The sequence below is a fragment of the Tenrec ecaudatus genome, chromosome 11 (assembly GCF_050624435.1).
Source record: "Tenrec ecaudatus isolate mTenEca1 chromosome 11, mTenEca1.hap1, whole genome shotgun sequence".
Lineage (NCBI taxonomy): Eukaryota > Metazoa > Chordata > Mammalia > Afrosoricida > Tenrecidae > Tenrec > Tenrec ecaudatus.
Window position 1 is genome coordinate 109,201,597 of NC_134540.1, and position 18,895 is coordinate 109,220,491.

The 18,895-nt window shown below is 40.9% G+C and overlaps 1 protein-coding gene across 1 annotated transcript in view; it reads left to right on the plus strand.

The window, feature by feature from the left end:
- The window catches only part of WDFY2 (WD repeat and FYVE domain containing 2), a 211,489-nt gene that overhangs the window by 172,230 nt on the left and 20,364 nt on the right, over window positions 1–18,895 (plus strand). Inside the window, exons 6-7 of the mRNA XM_075563489.1 lie at window positions 1,425–1,537; window positions 10,196–10,322. Of these exons, the coding sequence (XP_075419604.1) occupies window positions 1,425–1,537; window positions 10,196–10,322 (240 nt within the window). The remainder of the gene's footprint in view (window positions 1–1,424; window positions 1,538–10,195; window positions 10,323–18,895) is intronic.

Consider the following 18,895-nt stretch of genomic DNA (forward strand, 5'->3'; position numbering starts at 1 on the left):
AACCCCATCTGCCTGGCACGTTGAGAGCCTCACACCTTGGACCTGAGTTGGCACAGATCCTACTCCGTGCAGCCTAACAAACTGTGGGCCTTGCCCTGAGGCTGAGACAGCCTTGCTTGCTGTACGCCTTCCCATAGTTCTGTCTTGTTTTCCAGCGGTGGTCTTTCCCTTTATTTTGTAGGAAGCAGATGCTCATTTGGCTTGTTTCCCTGCATGTAGAATTCCAAGAGGCTAACATCCTTTCTTTCGTTTATTCTCTATCATTTTCACTCTAACCTGGTGGATTTTCTGTCTGTTGTCCTTGCTTAGATCCATCAGCCACAGGCTTAATCTCTAAAAGAAAACTATGTCACATCCTTGGAGAACATGGGTCCACCATAACCACCTCTACGCCACTTGCATGCTTAATGTCTGTTATATCAGAGATATGCAGGTTCAAGTTTTCTTCCACTACTCCTGTCTCAATTTAACAAAGAGAAGCCAATCCTAAATGGAGTGGAAACTGCAAGTATAGAGAACGGGAATGGAACCACAGATAACTAAATGGAGTGGTAGCTATAAGCATTGATAACAGTTTTACAAATGGCATATCCGTCTGTGCCAACATCAGCTTTTTAAAAATTTTAAATCCATCTTCCCTTTATTGGTTTAAAGGATCACATTTTATCAGATGTACTAAATTTTGATTTGTGGATTTATTTCTAGAATTCTTTTATATTCCTTTGATCTACTAATGCATCAGTATCATACTTTTGATTCAGAGACTTTAAAACTTGTTAAAAAACTAAGATTAACCTTCTTACATTACAAATTATTTTATTTTTAGAGTTTTCTGCCTTTTCCTGCTTATTCCCACCCCAACACCCCAGTGATTTTTATAATTAGCATATGTAGCATTAGAAAAAGAAAAACCACTTAGTATTTTAAATGTGGTTCATTAAATTTATAAACCAGAGTCTCTCCTTGCCATCAAGTTGATGCTGACTTACAGCATCCCCTGTATAGGACACAGTAGAACTGCCCCTGCAGGTTTCCAAGATATAACTCTTTCCAGGAATAGAAAGCTCCATCTAATAGAGTCAATAGTGATGCGATGGCAGTGAGTTTTGATTTTTTTTTCTTCCAAGGTGCTGCTGTGGGTTTTGAACAGCTTACCTTGTAGATCACAGCCTGACTCATAACCAGTAGGCTACTAGAGCACCTGCAAACTAAAGTAGGAAAGTTGATATCTTTCTTAGGTTGAGTCTTCATTTCCATTAATAGTCGATCTTTCTACTTGTTAGGTCCACTTTTGTGGCTTTTGGGAATATGTTCAAATTTTCCTTATGTGTAATTTGCACATTATTTGTTACATTTATGCTTTTTTAAAAACTGTAATCCTTCTACTTAATTTTGAGAACCAATCCTTAATTCTCACATGTTAGATTTGATGTTGAAACCCGGCATGTATTTATTGGTGACCATTCAGGCCAAGTTACAATCCTCAAACTGGAACAAGAAAACTGCACCTTGGTCACAACATTCAGAGGCCATACAGGTAAGATTGAAAGCAAAATCATATGCTGATATTATAAAGTGTTACCTGCTGCACGTATTGATATTCAAATGACATGTTTTGAAAGTGGCCAAGTGTAGGGTGAGCTTGAGCAGAGATATACATGAACTACGTTACCGATTTCAGAATAGTTCGATAAGATGTAATGGATGTGCTTTATACAATTGATGTATGTATATGCGTGGATTGTGATAAGAGTTGTATGAGCCCCTAATAAAATGTTTTTTAAAAATATATATAACGTTAATGAAGAAGTTGTTGAATTGGAGAATGTTCTGTTGTGTATGATTTTGCCACAATTAGAAAAAAACCCAATTACATGGGTAACAATGAATACAAGGAAGAAGAATCTTTTCAGAATCAAATGTGGTGATACTTTTACAAATCTTCTTGGTATGATTGAATTATTTACTTGTATGACATGTGGATGAAGTGATAACTGTTAAAAAAGAGATATAATGTTAAAAATATTGAGAAGGAGGGGGCTGGGAGCAGAGACACACCCCCATTCCCGCCCCAACAATCTCCCCCTCTTCCTGCCCACATCGCATGCCCTCATTGCACAGTAGAGGCAGAAACCACTTGCCTTGGCCCCAAGCTAAGTAACCCCATGGTTTCCACACTGAAAGTTACTTTCTGTCTCTTTTATTAACTTCCACCTCTTCATTACTGTGTTCAATTTTCTTGCCTTTTTGTTTAAAAAAGAAAGCACCGTCTCAATCCTCTGTCCTATTGTAGCAACTTCCATCTGACTCTTAACAGCAGTTTTAAAATTGTGAATTAGGTGGAGGTGTACATTTCATATATGCTTTTACTTCAACAGTTTAGACTATCACACCTCCCCAAAACTTCTGCCCCGCTGCCCCCCTTTTATCTTTTTTATTGTGCAGTGCACTCCTTCACCCAAACTAACACCTATCTACCTTCCAGTCCAGGAGTCAGCAAACATTGCAGATAGAACTGCTCATCTCGTCCCTCACAATAATTTTTTAAAATTGGGAGCCATAAATACATTTTTACAAACAATGGAATCACCATCATCTGAATGATATCCATTCAATAAAACTAAGTTTTATCTCATTTTTAATTTTACTTAAGAGCCACATGTCTGTACTGAAAGAACCTCATAAGGCTCCTGGGCTGCAGTTTGCCGACCCATCTTCTAGCCTATTTAACAGCAGTATTTCTTAAAAAAAAAAAACTTTTTTTTTTTACAAGTGCTTCAGATTCTCCATGTTACCAATGAGCTGTCATGGGAACCTAACCGACGAATGTACTGCAGAGAGAGAGAGAGAGAGAGAGAGAGAGAGAGAGAGAGAGAGAGAGAGAGAGAGAGAGAGAGAGAGAGAGAGATTTTGCAAAATTGGCACCCAAACCTGGAGACAAATTAGGCAAAAGGATGGGCGTACATCACAGCCCTTCCACAAGCATTGGATCCCCTAGTTCTCACGCCCTTTCTCCCAGTTCCTCATGGCTGAGTATGATGGGGTTAATCATCTTTTCTTACAAATCACCTATGAGGTTTCCCCCTCTGGAGCACATCTTCCCCGTCCCCGCACCTTTCTTAATTCATCCAGTTCCCATATTCCATACTACAGGCGTCTGCGCTCTAGTAATTGTTTTATCTGCTATCAACTGGTGTCCTGCCTGCTTTGTAACTAACTACCTGACTCTTTCTTTCTCTGGTTGCTGAAGATGGACCAGCCTGATGATTGTCTCTTACCGGTTTTCTCAGATTTTCTCCTGAAGTCAGCAAGAAACCATTATAGAGTTTCAAACAGAAAAATTATGATGGTTGGCTTTTAAAAGCTTCTTATGGCAGTAGACTGCAATTGGTAAACTGGAAACTGGGTCCCTTTCAGTGTGATACGAATGATCGGAAAATGAAGAGTGGGTGGGACTAGCACATGTACAAAGTGAGCTTAGCAGGTAGGAAGGGACCTCTGATGTGGTTCAGGCAGAGGGAGGTGGAGCCTGATGTTTTGACTCTTTAGTAGTCAGGCCTTCACCTTCACCTGGTGGCTGACAGGTGGGGATGCCTTAGACTTTTATTTAGTTGCCTCTCGTTTTATGATCTTATGCTTCCTCTGCTAGTTTTATTTCTGGAGCCAAATGCCACGTATTAAGGTTCTTAGCTGTATCTACCCAAAAGTCACACCAACTTGAGCAAAATGGGAAAAAGAATCAAATTTTGACCATTGGAGATAAATTACTATTTAATTTCAATAAAATATTTTTCTGTTCTAAAAATATTTTTATTAAACATGCTGGAAATGGGAAGACCTGAATGTAAGCCTGTCACCGCATATTCATTAATGAAATAATTAAATAGAGGCATATTCACTAATTGCCAGGAGAACTATTGAAAGGAACTATAATAAAAATAATTTAAGCAAAGGAACCAAACCAAAACCCAGCTCACTGCCATTGGCTCAGTTCTAACTGACGGCAGCACTGCAGGAGAGTAGAAGTGGCCCTGTGGGTCTCTGACACTGTGACTCCCTGTTGGAGTGAAAAGCCTCATCTTTCTCCCACTGAGTGGCTCATGTTTCAAACTGCTGACACTGTGGGTAGCAGCCCAACACACAACCTCCATGCCATCAGACCCCTTATAAAAAAAAGGCTTAACATTTATAGAGGTCTAGACAAAGACATGTACATACAAATATAAATATATATATATAAATATATATATATATATATATATATATATATATATATATATATATATATATATATGGATGGGGAAATAGATCTACGTGTCTACATTTATAGGTTTAGTATTAAGGTGGCGGAAGGACCTTGGGCCTCTCTACTCAAGCACTCCCTCAATGCATGAATACTTTCTTTTATTAAATTGGCACTCTACGATGCTCACCCTCCCGACACAACTGCTGAAGACAAAGTGGGTGAACAAGTAAATGTGGTGTAGAAAGCTGATGATGGTGCCTGGCTATCAAAAGAGATAGTGTCTGGTCTTAAAGGCTTGAAGGTGAACAAGCGGCCATCTAGCTCAGAAGCAATAAAGCCCACATGGAAGAAGCACACCAACTGGTGCGATCACGAGGTGCCAAAGGGACCAGATATAAGGCATCATGCAATATATATATATGATATATATATATATATATATATATATATATATATATATATATCCCATAGTGAATGAATGGGGAAGTGCAGAGTGGAGACCCAAAGCCCATTTGTCAGCCACTGGAGACCCCCTCATAGAGGGGTCTAGGGGAGGAGATGAGTCAGTCAGGGTACGATGTAGCACCGATGAAGAATACAGCTTTCCCCCAGATCCTGGATGCTTACTCCCCCCCAACTACCATGATCCAAATTCTACCTTGCAAGTCTGGATAGAGCAGAGGTTGTATACTGGTGCATATAGGAGCTGGAGGCACAGGGAATCAAGGGTGGATGATACCTTCAGGACCAGGGGGTGAGGGGCGATACTGGGAGAGTAGAGGGTGAGTGGGTTGGCAAGGTAGAACTGATTACAAGGATCCACATGTGACCTCCTCCCTGGGAGACAGATGGCAGAGAATAGTGGGAAGGGAGACTCCGGATAGGGCAAGATATGACAAAATAACAGTCTATAAATTATCAAGGGCTCATGAGGAAGGGGGGAGCAGGGAGGGAAGGGGAAAAAAAGAGGACCTGATGCAAAGAGCTTAAGTGGAGAGCAAATGCTTTAAGAATGATTAGGGCAGGTAATGTACGGATGTGCTTTATACAATTGATGTATGTATATATATATATATGGATTGTGATAAGAGTTGTATGAGCCCCTAATAAAATGTTTTTAAAAAAGAGGCATAACTTAATGCAAACACAAATAACTAGGTGGAAATTTAGTTTTGTTTACATTTGAAACTTTGACATAGATCCCATATTTTTAAAAGTGCAAATCGATAGTTGCAGATTTTTATCAAGACTTAGTAAAACCCTTAGCTCAGGCGTTCTCAAACTATGGCCCACGGGCCACATGCTGCCCACCGAGGACATTTATCTGGCCCGCCAGGTGTTTTTACCCCATTTGTTTTTTTACTTCAAAATAAGATATGTGAAGTATGCATAGGAATTTGTTCATAGTTTTTTTTTTTAACTATAGTCCAACCCTCCAATGGGTCTGAGGGACAGTGAACTGGCCCCCTGTTTCACACGTTTGGGGTCCCCTGCTAGTTCTTTATATCATGGGTTCTGGGATACATAGGTGAATAAAACTAGTGTAGTCTTTGCCTTATCAGACTTTCCATCCTGTGTGAGATACAAGCATTAAATCAGTTGCTCCAATTCCCAACACAATCACTGAAGACAAAATGGGTGCATAAACAAATGTGAAGAAAGCTGATGGTGCCCAGCTATTAAAAGATGCAGCATCTGAGGTCTTAAAAGCTTGAAGTTAAATACGCAGCCATCTAGCAGGGAAGCAACAAAGCCCACATGGAAGAAGCACACCATCCCATGGGGTACTGACAGGATTAGTTAGCAGGCATCAGAGGACCCAAAACAATCATACTAATGTGAACAAGTGGGGTCTGAGTGGAGACCCAAAACTCATCTTTAGACCGTTGGACATCTCCTCAGAGAAAAGTCACAGGAAGGGACGCGTCAGCCGAGTGCAATAGAGCACCTACAAAGCAAGCAGCATTCCTCTAGCTTTTAATGCTTCCTCCACCGCCCACTATCACGACCCCACTTCTTCTTTACAAACCCAGCTAGAGCGAAGCATGTACACTGGTCACTTCTCAGATCAAAGTTCTTGCCACATGAAATCCAGGACTGGTAAACCCTCCAGGAACAGTAACGGAGTATTGATACCATGAGGGTAGGGGCGAGGTGAGGGGAGAAAGAGTAAACCGATTACAAGGGTTGACATATAACTGCCCCCCCCCCAACACCTACAGCCCTGGGGGAAGAACAGAAACATGGGTGTAGGGAGACAGCGCATGGTGTAAGATCTGAAAGTAATAATAATTTATAATTTATCAGGGGCTCACAAGGGTGAGGAGGGGAGGGAGGGGTAAAAAGAGCTGAAACCAAGGGCTCAACTAGAAAAATGTTTTGAAAATGATGATGGTAACCTATGTACAAATGCCCTTGATACAATTGACATATGGAGTGTTATAAGAGCTGTGAGAACCCTTAATAAAATTATATATATTATTTTTAAGGTCAGTCATTACAAATCATTAATCAAAATGCTAGGAGTATCCCAGTGTTGTGAACCGTGACGTGGGTCGTAAACGTGCGTTGGAGCAAGTAGCAGAAGGATGGCTCCCTGTTCAGAGTGCAAAGGGAGGCTTCCCAAGGAAACCCTTGGGTCGCTCAAATGGTTCATGGCTCAGCTGCTAGCCAAAAGATTAGCCCCTGGAGTTTACCTGGAGGTGTGTCTAAAGACAGGCCTACTATCTCCTTGTGAAAAGACAGCCATTGACAACTCTCTGGAGCACAGTTTTATCAGCATCATGTCAACAGCAACTGATTTTGCTAAGGGAAGTGATGTTTAAAGAATACCCAGGTTGTAAGCGCATTCCAGACCCAGGACTGGCGCAGGGAACCTGCCGTGCAAAGCATGAGCACCTGCGCTAAGTCAAATGGTCCACGTGGAAAGCCGCTGAGGAGTACAAGTTGCCCTTACAGACAAGGTTAAGAAGCTGAGTCATTATACTCAATTAGTGGGAAGCTTGTGAAGAAGTGTAAGCAGAGTGGAGTGGTGATTTGCATGTGCAAAAATCACTAACACATGGGTCGGATCAAGTGGGGCCAAGAATGATTTAGATTTCAGTTGGTACCCTGAAAAAGGTAATGCCTGCTTGGGTGGGTTAGCTACAGTGGGCATGAGAGAAGAGAAGGATTTAAGATAAGGGGACTTCAAAAAGTTTTTGCAGAAAATTATATTAGTAAACAGCTAGAGATCTAAAATTGATGAGGAGGAGGGTGTGTAATGCCTGGGTAGGACTTGATCAAGAGCACTGGATCTAAGAAGAATTACAGAAAGCTGAACAGAGGGTGAGCATGATAGTGGGATAGGAGGAAAGTGAAAGGAAACAGAGGAGAGAAATAGGAGGCAAAAGCTATTTATAGAAGTATAGCTATAGGCATGTATATATGTAAGTATATTAATTTATAATGAAAGGGATAGAGGCCAATCCACATATATTTATATAAGTATTAGATAGAAGAAGGACTTTGGGCCTCTATTCAAGGACTCCCTTAACACGAGAACACTTTGTTCTGATAACCTGGCACTCTTTGATACTCACTTTCCCGACACAATAGCTGAAGACAAAGTAGGTGCATAAGCAAATGTGGTGGAGAGAATGGATGGTACCCGGCTATCAAAAGATATAGCGTTTGGGGTCTTAAAGACTTGAAGTCAAACAAGCGGCCATCTAGCAGAGAAGCAAATAGGCCCATATGGAAGAAGCACACCAGCCTGTGTGATCATGAGGTGTTGATGGGATCAGGCATTGAGTGTCAAAAGATCCCAAACAAACAACTACATTGATGTGAAAGAGGGGGCTTAGAGTGAAGACCCAAAGCTCACTTGTTGATAATTGGATATATCCCCCCTGCCCCCCACCAGAAGTGGTACAAGGAAGAGATGATTCAACCAAGGTGTAGTATAATACTGACAAATTATTCACACATTATTCTTCTAGTTCCTGAATACCTCTCCCCGCCCCCCCTACCATGACCCAGCTCTAACTTACAAATCTGGCTAGACTGGAGAACACACATTGGGACAAATAAGAGCTCTCGACACATGGAATTCAGGAGAGATAAACCCCTCAGGAACAGTAATAGGAGTAGCGATATCATGAGGGTAGGGGATGGCCAAGGTGAGAGAGTGAGAAAGGTAGAACCCATCATAGGATTGGACATAGAGCGCCCCCAGGGGGTTGAATAACAGATGTGGGTGAAGGGAGACAATGGACAGTATAAGATACGCAATAACAATTTATCATTGATCATGGATACACGAGGATGGAAGGGGAAAACAGAGGAGCTTATACCAAGGGCTCAAGTAGAAAATGTTTTGGAAATGATGGCAACATGTGTACAAATAGGCTTGATACAATTGATGTGTGGAATGTTTTAAGAGCTGTAAGAGCCCCCAATAAAATGAATTTTAGAAAATTATATTAATAATATTTTTTTCCTTGAACTTTTTGAAGTCCCTTTTCTAGATTAGGAGTCAGCAGCATTTGGCAATTGCCTGGGGTAGGATGACTCCTACATTTCTTTCGTAAGCATTTGGGTTTTATTCTGGACGGGATGAGAAGCCAGTTGAGGTTTGAGCAGGAGTTCCGTGATCTGCTTTGCGTTTGTCAGTGGCCACTCTGGCTGCCAAGTGGAGAAGAGAGAGCAGGAACAGCAACAACGGCAGGGAAACTTTGTAGGATGATATTACAGTGGTTTCCTTTGGAAGTGTTTCAGATTGTTAAAAATTTCAAAAATTATGGTCTTGATGCCCTTTACTTAAATTCCAAAAATGTGAACATCTTTTAGAATGTGGTACAAATATCAAAATCAGTGGCTTAATGCTGCAAAAATTTATTTCTTTCAGTGCATGTGTTTTTTCTTCATATTTCATTTTTTTCTTTCATGTGGTGATTCAGGTGCCTAAGTTCCTTCCACAGTGTGGCTTCTCATGCCTTGGGATATTGGCATCCTCTAGGAGGAAGCATAAAGAGAAAGGGGAGCTCTTCCGAGACAGTCTATGCAAGACACTTCCTTAAAAATATTTATAAGACTTCATTAGAACAAAATGATAACCTGAGTTTTTAATGTCAAATAAGTGGCTATTTTGTGTTCTTTGTGGAATATAACCTGTTTCAAAAATGTAAAGAAAAATGAGTATTTCTGACATTACTAAGTATTTGTAGACTTTGTGAGAGTGTATATGGGATGACTGTGGTACAGTAATTAGTTATTACTGTGTTCAGTACACAAAGAGGTTAATTGTCAAAGAGAAAAAGTTGCCCCAGAAAAGTTGACCATACTATTTTGTAGCCATGCCAAAGCCAGCACTGTATTTCACACTGCGGTGTACTAGCTGAGATACGTGGTAGTGTCTACTCCTCCCCACAATCTTCGTAGGCTAGTGAGGTTCATATAATGACTAGTAAGAGGAACACAGTCACCGTCCTCCCATTTTATAGTCAAGAAAACTGACACTTCAAGGTGTAAGTAGAATCTATCATTTAATTACCATGGAAATTGCTAAATAGAAAATGAATGTTAAATTCTGGCATTGCAGCCTAATGATACCTGCTATTTAAGAATGAAAAGTCTAATTGAGCTTTGTAAACCCTGCTTAGCAGTTAAGCAAACAGTTAATGATTCTGAACAGTGCAATATTTTCCATTCTTTGAATTATGACTATTGTTTTAAGGTCAATTAAGTACTGTTTTAAATTTTCACTTAGGTTTTTATAGTAATTGATTTCATGCTACATCAAATTTAAGGAGAGTGGAATTTTTATTCCTTTTTACCCCCCTCAGTATTCGGTCATTCATTTGTTCTTCGAACAAAAATGTGTTAAATGCTAGGAACTGCCCTAGATTCTAAATCCTTTACAGGCACATGTATTTGGTGACTAATGTCCAGCTGTGTCTCTTCTCACAGGTGGGGTGACTGCTCTCTGTTGGGACCCAGTCCAGCGAGTGCTCTTCTCCGGCAGTTCTGATCACTCTGTCATCATGTGGGACATCGGAGGGAGAAAAGGAACAGCTATTGAGCTGCAAGGGCACAAGTAAGGTTGCTGGTACTTCCAGAAGGAATTCTGGGGAAGGAGCTACTGTGGCCCGCTAGAACCAGAGGCACACTGCCCAGTGTCTGAGACAGGATCTTAATAAGGGAAGAAATGTGGCGGGACACAAATACTTTGATTTATTTCTGGGCACACACATGTTTGTTTATGCATACCACATCTCACTCCATAAAAGGATTTGAACATTTTTACAAAAGCCATAAAATAAAATAATGGCACAAAATAAATAAAAGATAAAAATGAGAAATAGGGAAAATATAAAAGTATACATTTAGGCAAGAGAAAAAATACTTAAAAATATGAGCTATGAGGGCCTACAGAATTTATGAAATTGAGTTCAAGATGTTCCTTCCAACTTCCTAACAGCTTAAGGAAAATGGGAGAGGTAATACAGTACATTTTGTAACTCAAAAAGTCTTCATTGACTACCTTCCTTGCTCCATCACCAGGTTCTTCGTACTTGAGGGTGAGCTGTGGAGGGTTGGGGTTGAGAGCAGAGACAGCCTCCTGAAAGAAGTTCTCAGACTTTGGCTGTGTGCAAAAGCCTCACCAAGGAATTGCTTCAGGAGATTCCTGGGGCCTGCCTGCTGAGGCCCTGACTGCCCTGTGCAGAGCCAGCACTGATCACAGAGAAGAGGTTTGCGTCTGCTTTGGAACTCCAGAGTCAACCTGAATTGTTTGTAACCTTGTGTAGTTTTCCAAATGATCCTGAGGGTGACCCTAGACAGCCATGAACAGATAGATGCAAGAAATGCCCCCTGGAAACCAAGGGCTGACAGCTTTCCTGTAAATCCGTAAAGAGATATTTGTTTCAAAGCATTCTCCCAAGTAGTCAGACTCACAGTTTGGGATTATTGAATATGAATTACTAAATTACGGAAGACCCAGACACATTATTTTATCTGTAGAATGAGTTTGCAGGATTAGCTCTTAATCCCTTTTGTTTCACAGTAGGGGAAATGGAGCCACTCATGGCTTATGACAGATATTATCATCTGCTTACTTGAAGAGTTCCCCCCTTATAGTCTCCGTGATCAGGGAAGACCCATCTGTAGCATGAGGAAGGAGTTCACATCACCTATGTAAGTGAAGAACAGATGCCAGACCACAGTTCTGTTTCCTAATATTCACTTATTTTCTAGTCTGCCAGGCAATTCCTGCCAATTCTTATTATCTCAGCGCAATAATGTGCAGGTGAGATGTAGATTAATATGATTCCTCTAACCATAATTTCTTAGATGATGTATGATAATTCTGGATTCTGTGCATATGGCTGGATCGCCACTTTGCCATACTGTACTGCGGTGGCTTGTGTGTTGCTGTGATGTGAGAAACTGTCGTTGGTATTCCAAACATCAGTAATGTCTCCCAAGTGAACATGATTCATTAGAGCCTCCAGACGAAGAATCGAGTATGAAAAAGGACCAGGCTGCCTGCTTATGAGGAACTAGCCACTGAAAACCTTCTGAGTGACAGTGAGACATTGTCAGACACTGAGAACCTCATGAGTGACAACAGAACATTGTCAAATACGGTGCCAGAAGATGCGCCCCGTGGCGTGGGTGGGAAGGCAATCAAAGTATGACTGAGGAAGAGCTGTCTCATATGGATTGACCATAATGATGTGGATAGAGTAAATGTCTTCAGGAGTAAAGCCTTCTGGATCTTAATTTGCTGATGTGACATGACTCAACATGAGAGGAAGCAGCTGCAAATTTCTATTAATAATAGAACTTAGAATATGTGAAGTATGAATCTAGGAAATTTGGAAGTGGTCAAAAATAAAATGGAATGCATACAAATCAATATTCTAGGCATTAGTAAGCCGGAATGGACTGGTACTGGCCATTTTGATTCAGTCAGTCGTATGGTTTATTATTGCCAACAGTGATATGATCCAGGGGAATGGCGTTAGATTCATCATTTTAAAGTATATTTCAAGATCTATCTTGAAGTATAGTGCTGTCTGTTAGGATGAAATCTATACTGATACAAGGAAATCCAGTCAATACAACTATTTCTCAAATGTTTGCACCAATGACCAGAGCTCATGATGAAGAAATTTAAGAATGTTACCAACATCATCAGTTAGAAATTGATCAAACGTGAAGTCAAGATGCACCGGTAATAATTAGCTGTAGGAATGCAAACGTTGGAAACAAGAGGAAGGACCCATAGTTGGAAAATATGGTCTTGGTGATAGAAACAAAGCTGGAGAGCTTATGATAGAAATTTGCGAGACCAATGACCTTTTCTTTTTAATCTTTTTAAAATTATTTATTTTTTTATTACTTTTTCATCATAAAAACCTTTTTTAACAACACAAATGGTGACTATATACATGGACTTCTCCAGATGGGCTACACAGAGACTACATGTGTGGGAAGAAATTATTGAAGTGCTTGATATTAGCAGCTAAAACCAGGCCAGGGGCTGACTGTAGTATAGATCATCAATTGCTCATGGGTAAGTTTAGATCGAAGTTGAAAACAAGTCCATGAAAGCCAAAATACAACCTTGAGTCTATCTCACCTAAATTTTGAGCATATCTCAACAACGTATTTTATGCACTGAACACCAATGACAGAGACCTGATGAGCTGTGGGAGAACATGATTTATGCAAAAAGCAAAGGTCGCTTTGAAAAATCAGGGAAGGGAGAAAAGATCGAAGTGTATGTCAGATGAGACTCTGAAACCTGCTCTTACTCAGAGTAGCTATGACAAATAGAAGAAATGATCAAGTCAAAGAGCTCAACAGAGGATTGCAAAGGGCAACGCAAGAAGACAAAATACCATCATGAAATGTGCAAACACCTAGAATTTGAAAACCAAAAAAGAACATGCTCAGTGTACCTTAAACTGAAAAAACAAAAGGAAAAATTCAAGCCTTGGGTTGCAGTATTGAAAGATTCTGTGAGAAAATATTGAATGATGCAATAAGATGGAAGGGATACAAATTTAAGGGGGTAGCATATGCCCAATAAACAATAATGCTAAAGTAAGAAGTCAAACTGCACTGAAGACATTAGCCAAGAACACAGGTGAAGGAGTTGATGGAATACCAGTTGAAATGTTTCAAGAAGCTGATGAAGCCGTGGAAGCCCTCACTCATATGTCTGAAAAACAGATTCTTGGCAAACTGGAAGAGCTCCATATTTGTACCCATCCCAAAGAAAGATGACCCAGTAGAATGTACACGTTATGAAACAATATCATTGATAGCACATGCAAGTACAGTGTTTCTGAGGATCATCCAACAATGGTTGCAGCAGTACATTGACAGGGAGCTGTCAGAAATTCAGTCCCGATTCAGAAGACGGAGGAACAAGGATCTCAAAGTTGACGTCCCATGGATCTTGACTGAAAGATGTTTACTTGTGTTTTATTGGCTGTACAAAGGAATTCAACTGTATGGGCCAGGACTAACTTGGGTAGCCTCGAGAAGAAGGGGAGTCCCAGAACACTACATTGTGCTCGTGTAGAAGTTGTACATGGGACAAGAGTCAGTGGGCGAACAGAACAAGGAAATCCCAAATGTTTTAAAATCAGGGAAGGGGTGTGTCAGGGTTATATCCTCTCACCATACTTATTCAATCTATATGTGAAGAGGAATGTGACATCAGGATCGGAGGAAGGCTTATTAATAACTTGGACCCTGCAGATGATGCAACCTTACTTGCTAAAAGTGAGGAGGATGTGAAGCACTTCCTGATCAAGATCAAGGACTGCAGCCTTTGGTAATGGATTGAAACTCAATGTAAAGAATGCAAAATCCTCCCAACTGGACTAGTAGGCACCATGATCAAAGGAGAAAAAACTGTCGTTGTCAAGGATTTTGCCTTGCTTGGATCCCCAATCAGTGCTCATGGCAGCAGTTGTCAAGAGCTCAACTGGCACACTGCCTTGGGCAGAGCTGCAGAAGACCTCTTTAACGTGTGGAAAAGCAAGTACATTAATGTGAGGACTGGGATCCTCAAAGCCATGGTATACCAAGCCATGGTATTTTCAACCACCTCATTTGCATGTGAAAGTTTTACATTGCAAAAAAGAGACTGAGGAAGAATGGAAGCACTTGAATCATGGTGTTGACAAAAGATTTTAAAAGTAGTGAACTGGTTAAAGAACCAACAAATCTGTCTTGGCAGAAATACAGCCATATGCTCCTTCAAAACAAGGATGGCAAGACACTTGGGCCATACACTTGTGTCATACACTTGGGCCATGTTATCAGAAGAGACCAGTACTGGAGAAGGACATCATCCTTGGTCAAGTGGAGGGCAGCGCTGAAAGACGAAACACTCAATATAATGGATTTGCGTGGAGCTGCAATGATGAACTCACATATGACAGTTGTGAGGTGGCACGGGCCCAGTCAGTGTTGTTGTTGTTGTTGTACATAGGGTTGCTCTGAGTCGGAAGCTCCTCAATAGCACTTAACAACAGTAATGCCACTGCCTTTAATTCCATTTGGATAGGAGTTCTCTGCCATGCTAATGCATAGGATTGAGATGGGTTTAGGGGTTCAATGTAGAACAGGATGTGAACCATGCCATCACCCTTTGTTTCCTTATGAGTGTGATCTGCCGAAGGACAAAGATGACACCTTCATGAAAGCCACTTTCTGCCTCTAAGAGTCATGTCTGATACCGAGAGAAGACCTAGTACCCTCAGAAGCGCAGCAGTTTGTGGTCTGCCCAAAACTATGGCAAGGACACCCTGGGACAGAGCAAATGACCAGGCTGAGACAAAAGGCCGAGGCAAGGAGATTTTTTAGAGAGAACAGAGGAGCAACACAGATTGTGAGGCTGTGAGCAAAGCATCAACTCGTTTCCTGGTTCACAGAGGCAGAGGCCAAGGGACAGGCTGAGTACCAGAAGAAGAGTTGGCTGCTGGCTCTGGAGAGGCACTGCTATGGACGGCTGTTGTATCTCTCCTGCTTCCTGATCCTGACTTAGGGAAACCTGTTTCTTTCGGTAATAAACTCCATAATTGTAAGTTTTATCTGTGAGTTCTTTAAGGAATTATCGAACCCAACCCAGAAGCGTAGAGTGCCATGGGAGGAACAGTTGATGTCAGAATAGCTGAAGAAGGAGTGCAGAGTAGAAACATGGCTGACCTCTGCCATGTGGCAATAAGGACGGCAGAGATGGAGGTCAGATATGACCATTTCCTAGCCATAGTCTGCATTTGGTGTCAGTAGTGAGATTCCTTGTAATGCCTTCAGATTCATGAAAGAATGGAGTTTTTTAAGAGAAAAAAAAGAATATGGCTAGGGAAATGAAATGTGTCATTGCTTATTAGACAGTTTATTTGGTTACTTTACCTGAACTGGATGGAAGGTGTGTAAGGATATTAAACTGCAGCTTGGGGAAAAATGCCATGTTTGGAGTTGCCTGGGGCCAGAATCTAGATTGTGTGAACAAAATGGCTGATAGAAGGCCAGGGATAAGGAATATACCCCAGCAAGGCCCTGTGACCATGTCTGTATGAACGTGAGAAGAATAATGAACTTGAGTGTTTAAGGAAAGATTATAGGGACTGCATTACAGATACTGTTTTCTCCTACCTTGTTTTGTAAAGTAGACATCATGTGCTATAGAAATGGATATTGGGAATTATGATTACAGAGAGCTCGCAAGTCTAAATTTCAGCTTATATTGATTCAATTTTACTAAAGAGGGGTTTGAAATTACCCTGCACCTGTGAAGGGGCCCGCTAGTCTAAAGTGCAGGGGGGTAGGTGTGAATCTTGAGCTTGCTACTGATGCTACTGGTGTTCTAGGGATGGCTAGTGATGAGAAGCCAACCAAATGAAGACAGAAAGAGACATGTAACTGTGAACTGGTCTAAACTGCTGAAAGATGCCTATTCTAAACTAGACTTGCTTATGGATGCATTCCAACTGCAATGAAGACCCTTCTTATCTTGCTGGTCTCCTCAAAGTACTGGGTTGATAGGAAGGGCAATTTAGATATTACCTATCTGAAGCAAAGGGTGATAAATGCATGACGTAGCTGGCTTACAAGCTTTCATGGGTGTGTTTAGTCTCAAAATTAGAGAACAAGGGAGGATGTCCAATAAATAGTTTCCTCAAACCTGACCAGTCTGGGTAAGGGGGCTGGGGGAGATGTTGATCAGATTAGTTGATTTAGGTATGGCTATCAACAAATTAATGCTGAGAGTAAAAAGTGTAATTGTAGAAGGTACAACTGAAGGGAGGGGTTAATTCCTCAAATGTGAATGGGTAGCAGAGGCTAAGACCAGAGGCATCAAAGGCAGTCCCTCAGAGACCACGGGACAAAGCAAAGGAGTCAGGCCAGGGCCAGAGGCTGAGACAGAGGCACAAGAACGGCGTCACAATTGTGAGACTGAGACATGAAAAAATAATAATAATAATTTATAAATTATCAAGGGCTCATGAGGGAAGGAAGGAAAAAATGAGGAGCTGTACCAAGGACTCAAGTAGAAAGAAAATGTTTTGAAAATGATGGCGGCAACAAATGTACAAATGTGCTTGACACAATGGATGCATGTATGGATTGTGATAAGGGCTGTATGAACCCCCAATAAAATGATTAAAAAATAATAATATAAATAAATAATTAAGACGATTTAAAAAATTGTGAGACAGAGACAGTGGCCAAGGAACCACATGGCTGAAAGGCTAAGAACCAGAGAGAAATTTGGTTGCTGACTGAGGAGAAGTACTACTGTGGACCAGTGGTTGTATCCTTTTGTTTACTGATCCTGCTTGGTGGCAATCACCTGTTACTTCCTAATAAACCTCCATAATTTGGGTGTAGAGTGAACCTATATTACTAAAGGACATAGCATAAGCTATACTGAAGGCAAGCATCACCAATGAAGCTTCTGGAATTGATGGAATACCAGTTGAAATGTTTCACTAAGTTGATGAAACACTCAATAGTCTATGCCAAGAAATTCAGAAGACAGCTACCTAACCAGCTATGAACAGGATTAACATCACATGCAAATACAATTATGCTGAAGATAATAAAAATTAATTTCAGCAGTACATTGACAAGGAACTGCCAGAAATTCAAGATATATTTAGAATAAGTGAAATGAGGAATAGCATAGCTTATGTCAGATGGATCTTGGTTGAAAACAGTGTGTTAGTCCGGGTAGACGAGAGAAACAAATGTATGGAAATAATATATGTATAAGAAAGAGTTTTATATACAAGAGCAATTGAATACTGAGAAAACATCCCAGCCCAGTCCAGATCAAGTCCATAAATCTGATATTAGCCCATATCCCTGATACCAATTTTTAAAGTCCTCTTCAGACTCAGGAAACACATGCAATGACGCCGAATGCAGGAAGATCACAGGCCAGTGGGTGGAAAGTTTTGTGGATCCAGTGGTGTAAGTATCTCAGCTCTGGCTGGGGTCTGCACGTGGCTATACCAGCTCAGGGCACTAGCGTTGTTCCATGTGTCTTGTCAGTAAAGAGTCTCTCAGGGAGTGAACCGAAAAAGAGAGGGGGGGGGGAGAGAAAGAGAGAGAGAGACACTCCTACCTCCAAGCAGGAAAATACGGGAGTTCCCAGAATCCTCAGGAGAAGATCATGCCCATACAGAGGCCTCATTGGCTATGGCCCGATTGACAGACTAGACTCCACGCCTTCACTCTTAATTCTTTCAAGTCGCAAATTGACACCATATTATGTACTGCCACAACCAGATAGAAGTTTACTTGTGTTTTATTGACAGTGCAAAAGTATTTGATGGTATAACAAACTATGGTTAACATTGCAAGAATGAGGATTCCAGAACACAAAGTTATACTCGTGTGAAACCTGTACATGGACCAAGAGACTGTTTGTCACCCAAAGGAATACTGTGTGGCTTAAAATCAGAAAAGATGTTTGTCAGTGTTATATACTTGCACCATATTTACCTGATCTGTATGGTGGGCAAATGATCCAAGAAGCTGGGCTGTATGAAGAAGAACTCAACGTCATGATTGAAGTAAGACTCATTGATAGTCTTTGATATGCAGATAACACAACCTGCCTTGCTGAAAATGAAGAGGGTTTACTATGGATCACATCTCAATATAAAATAGAAATCCTCACAATTGGACCAATAAGCAGCATCATGATAAACAAAATATTGAATGTGCCTAGGATTTCACTTTACTTAGATCACAGTCAGCGCCCATGGAAGTCAAGAAATTAAACGACATGTTACATTGGGCAAATGTGCTGCAAAAGATGTCTCTTTAAAGACTGAGGTACTTCTGGCCCACGTCATGGTATTTTAATTACCTCATGTATGCAAAGCCGGAAATTAATAAGCAAAACTGAAGAAGAATTACATGGGATCAGCAAATATATTGATTATATCATAGACTTCCAGAAAAATAAACATATCTGTCTTGGAAGAACTACAGCAAGAATGCTTCTTAGACATGGGAACTATGAAGCCTCAGCTCAGATATCTTGAGCATGTTGTCAGGAGAGACCAGTCCCTGGATGAGAACGTCATACTTGGTAACTAGAGGATCCATGAAAAAGAGAAACCCGTGATG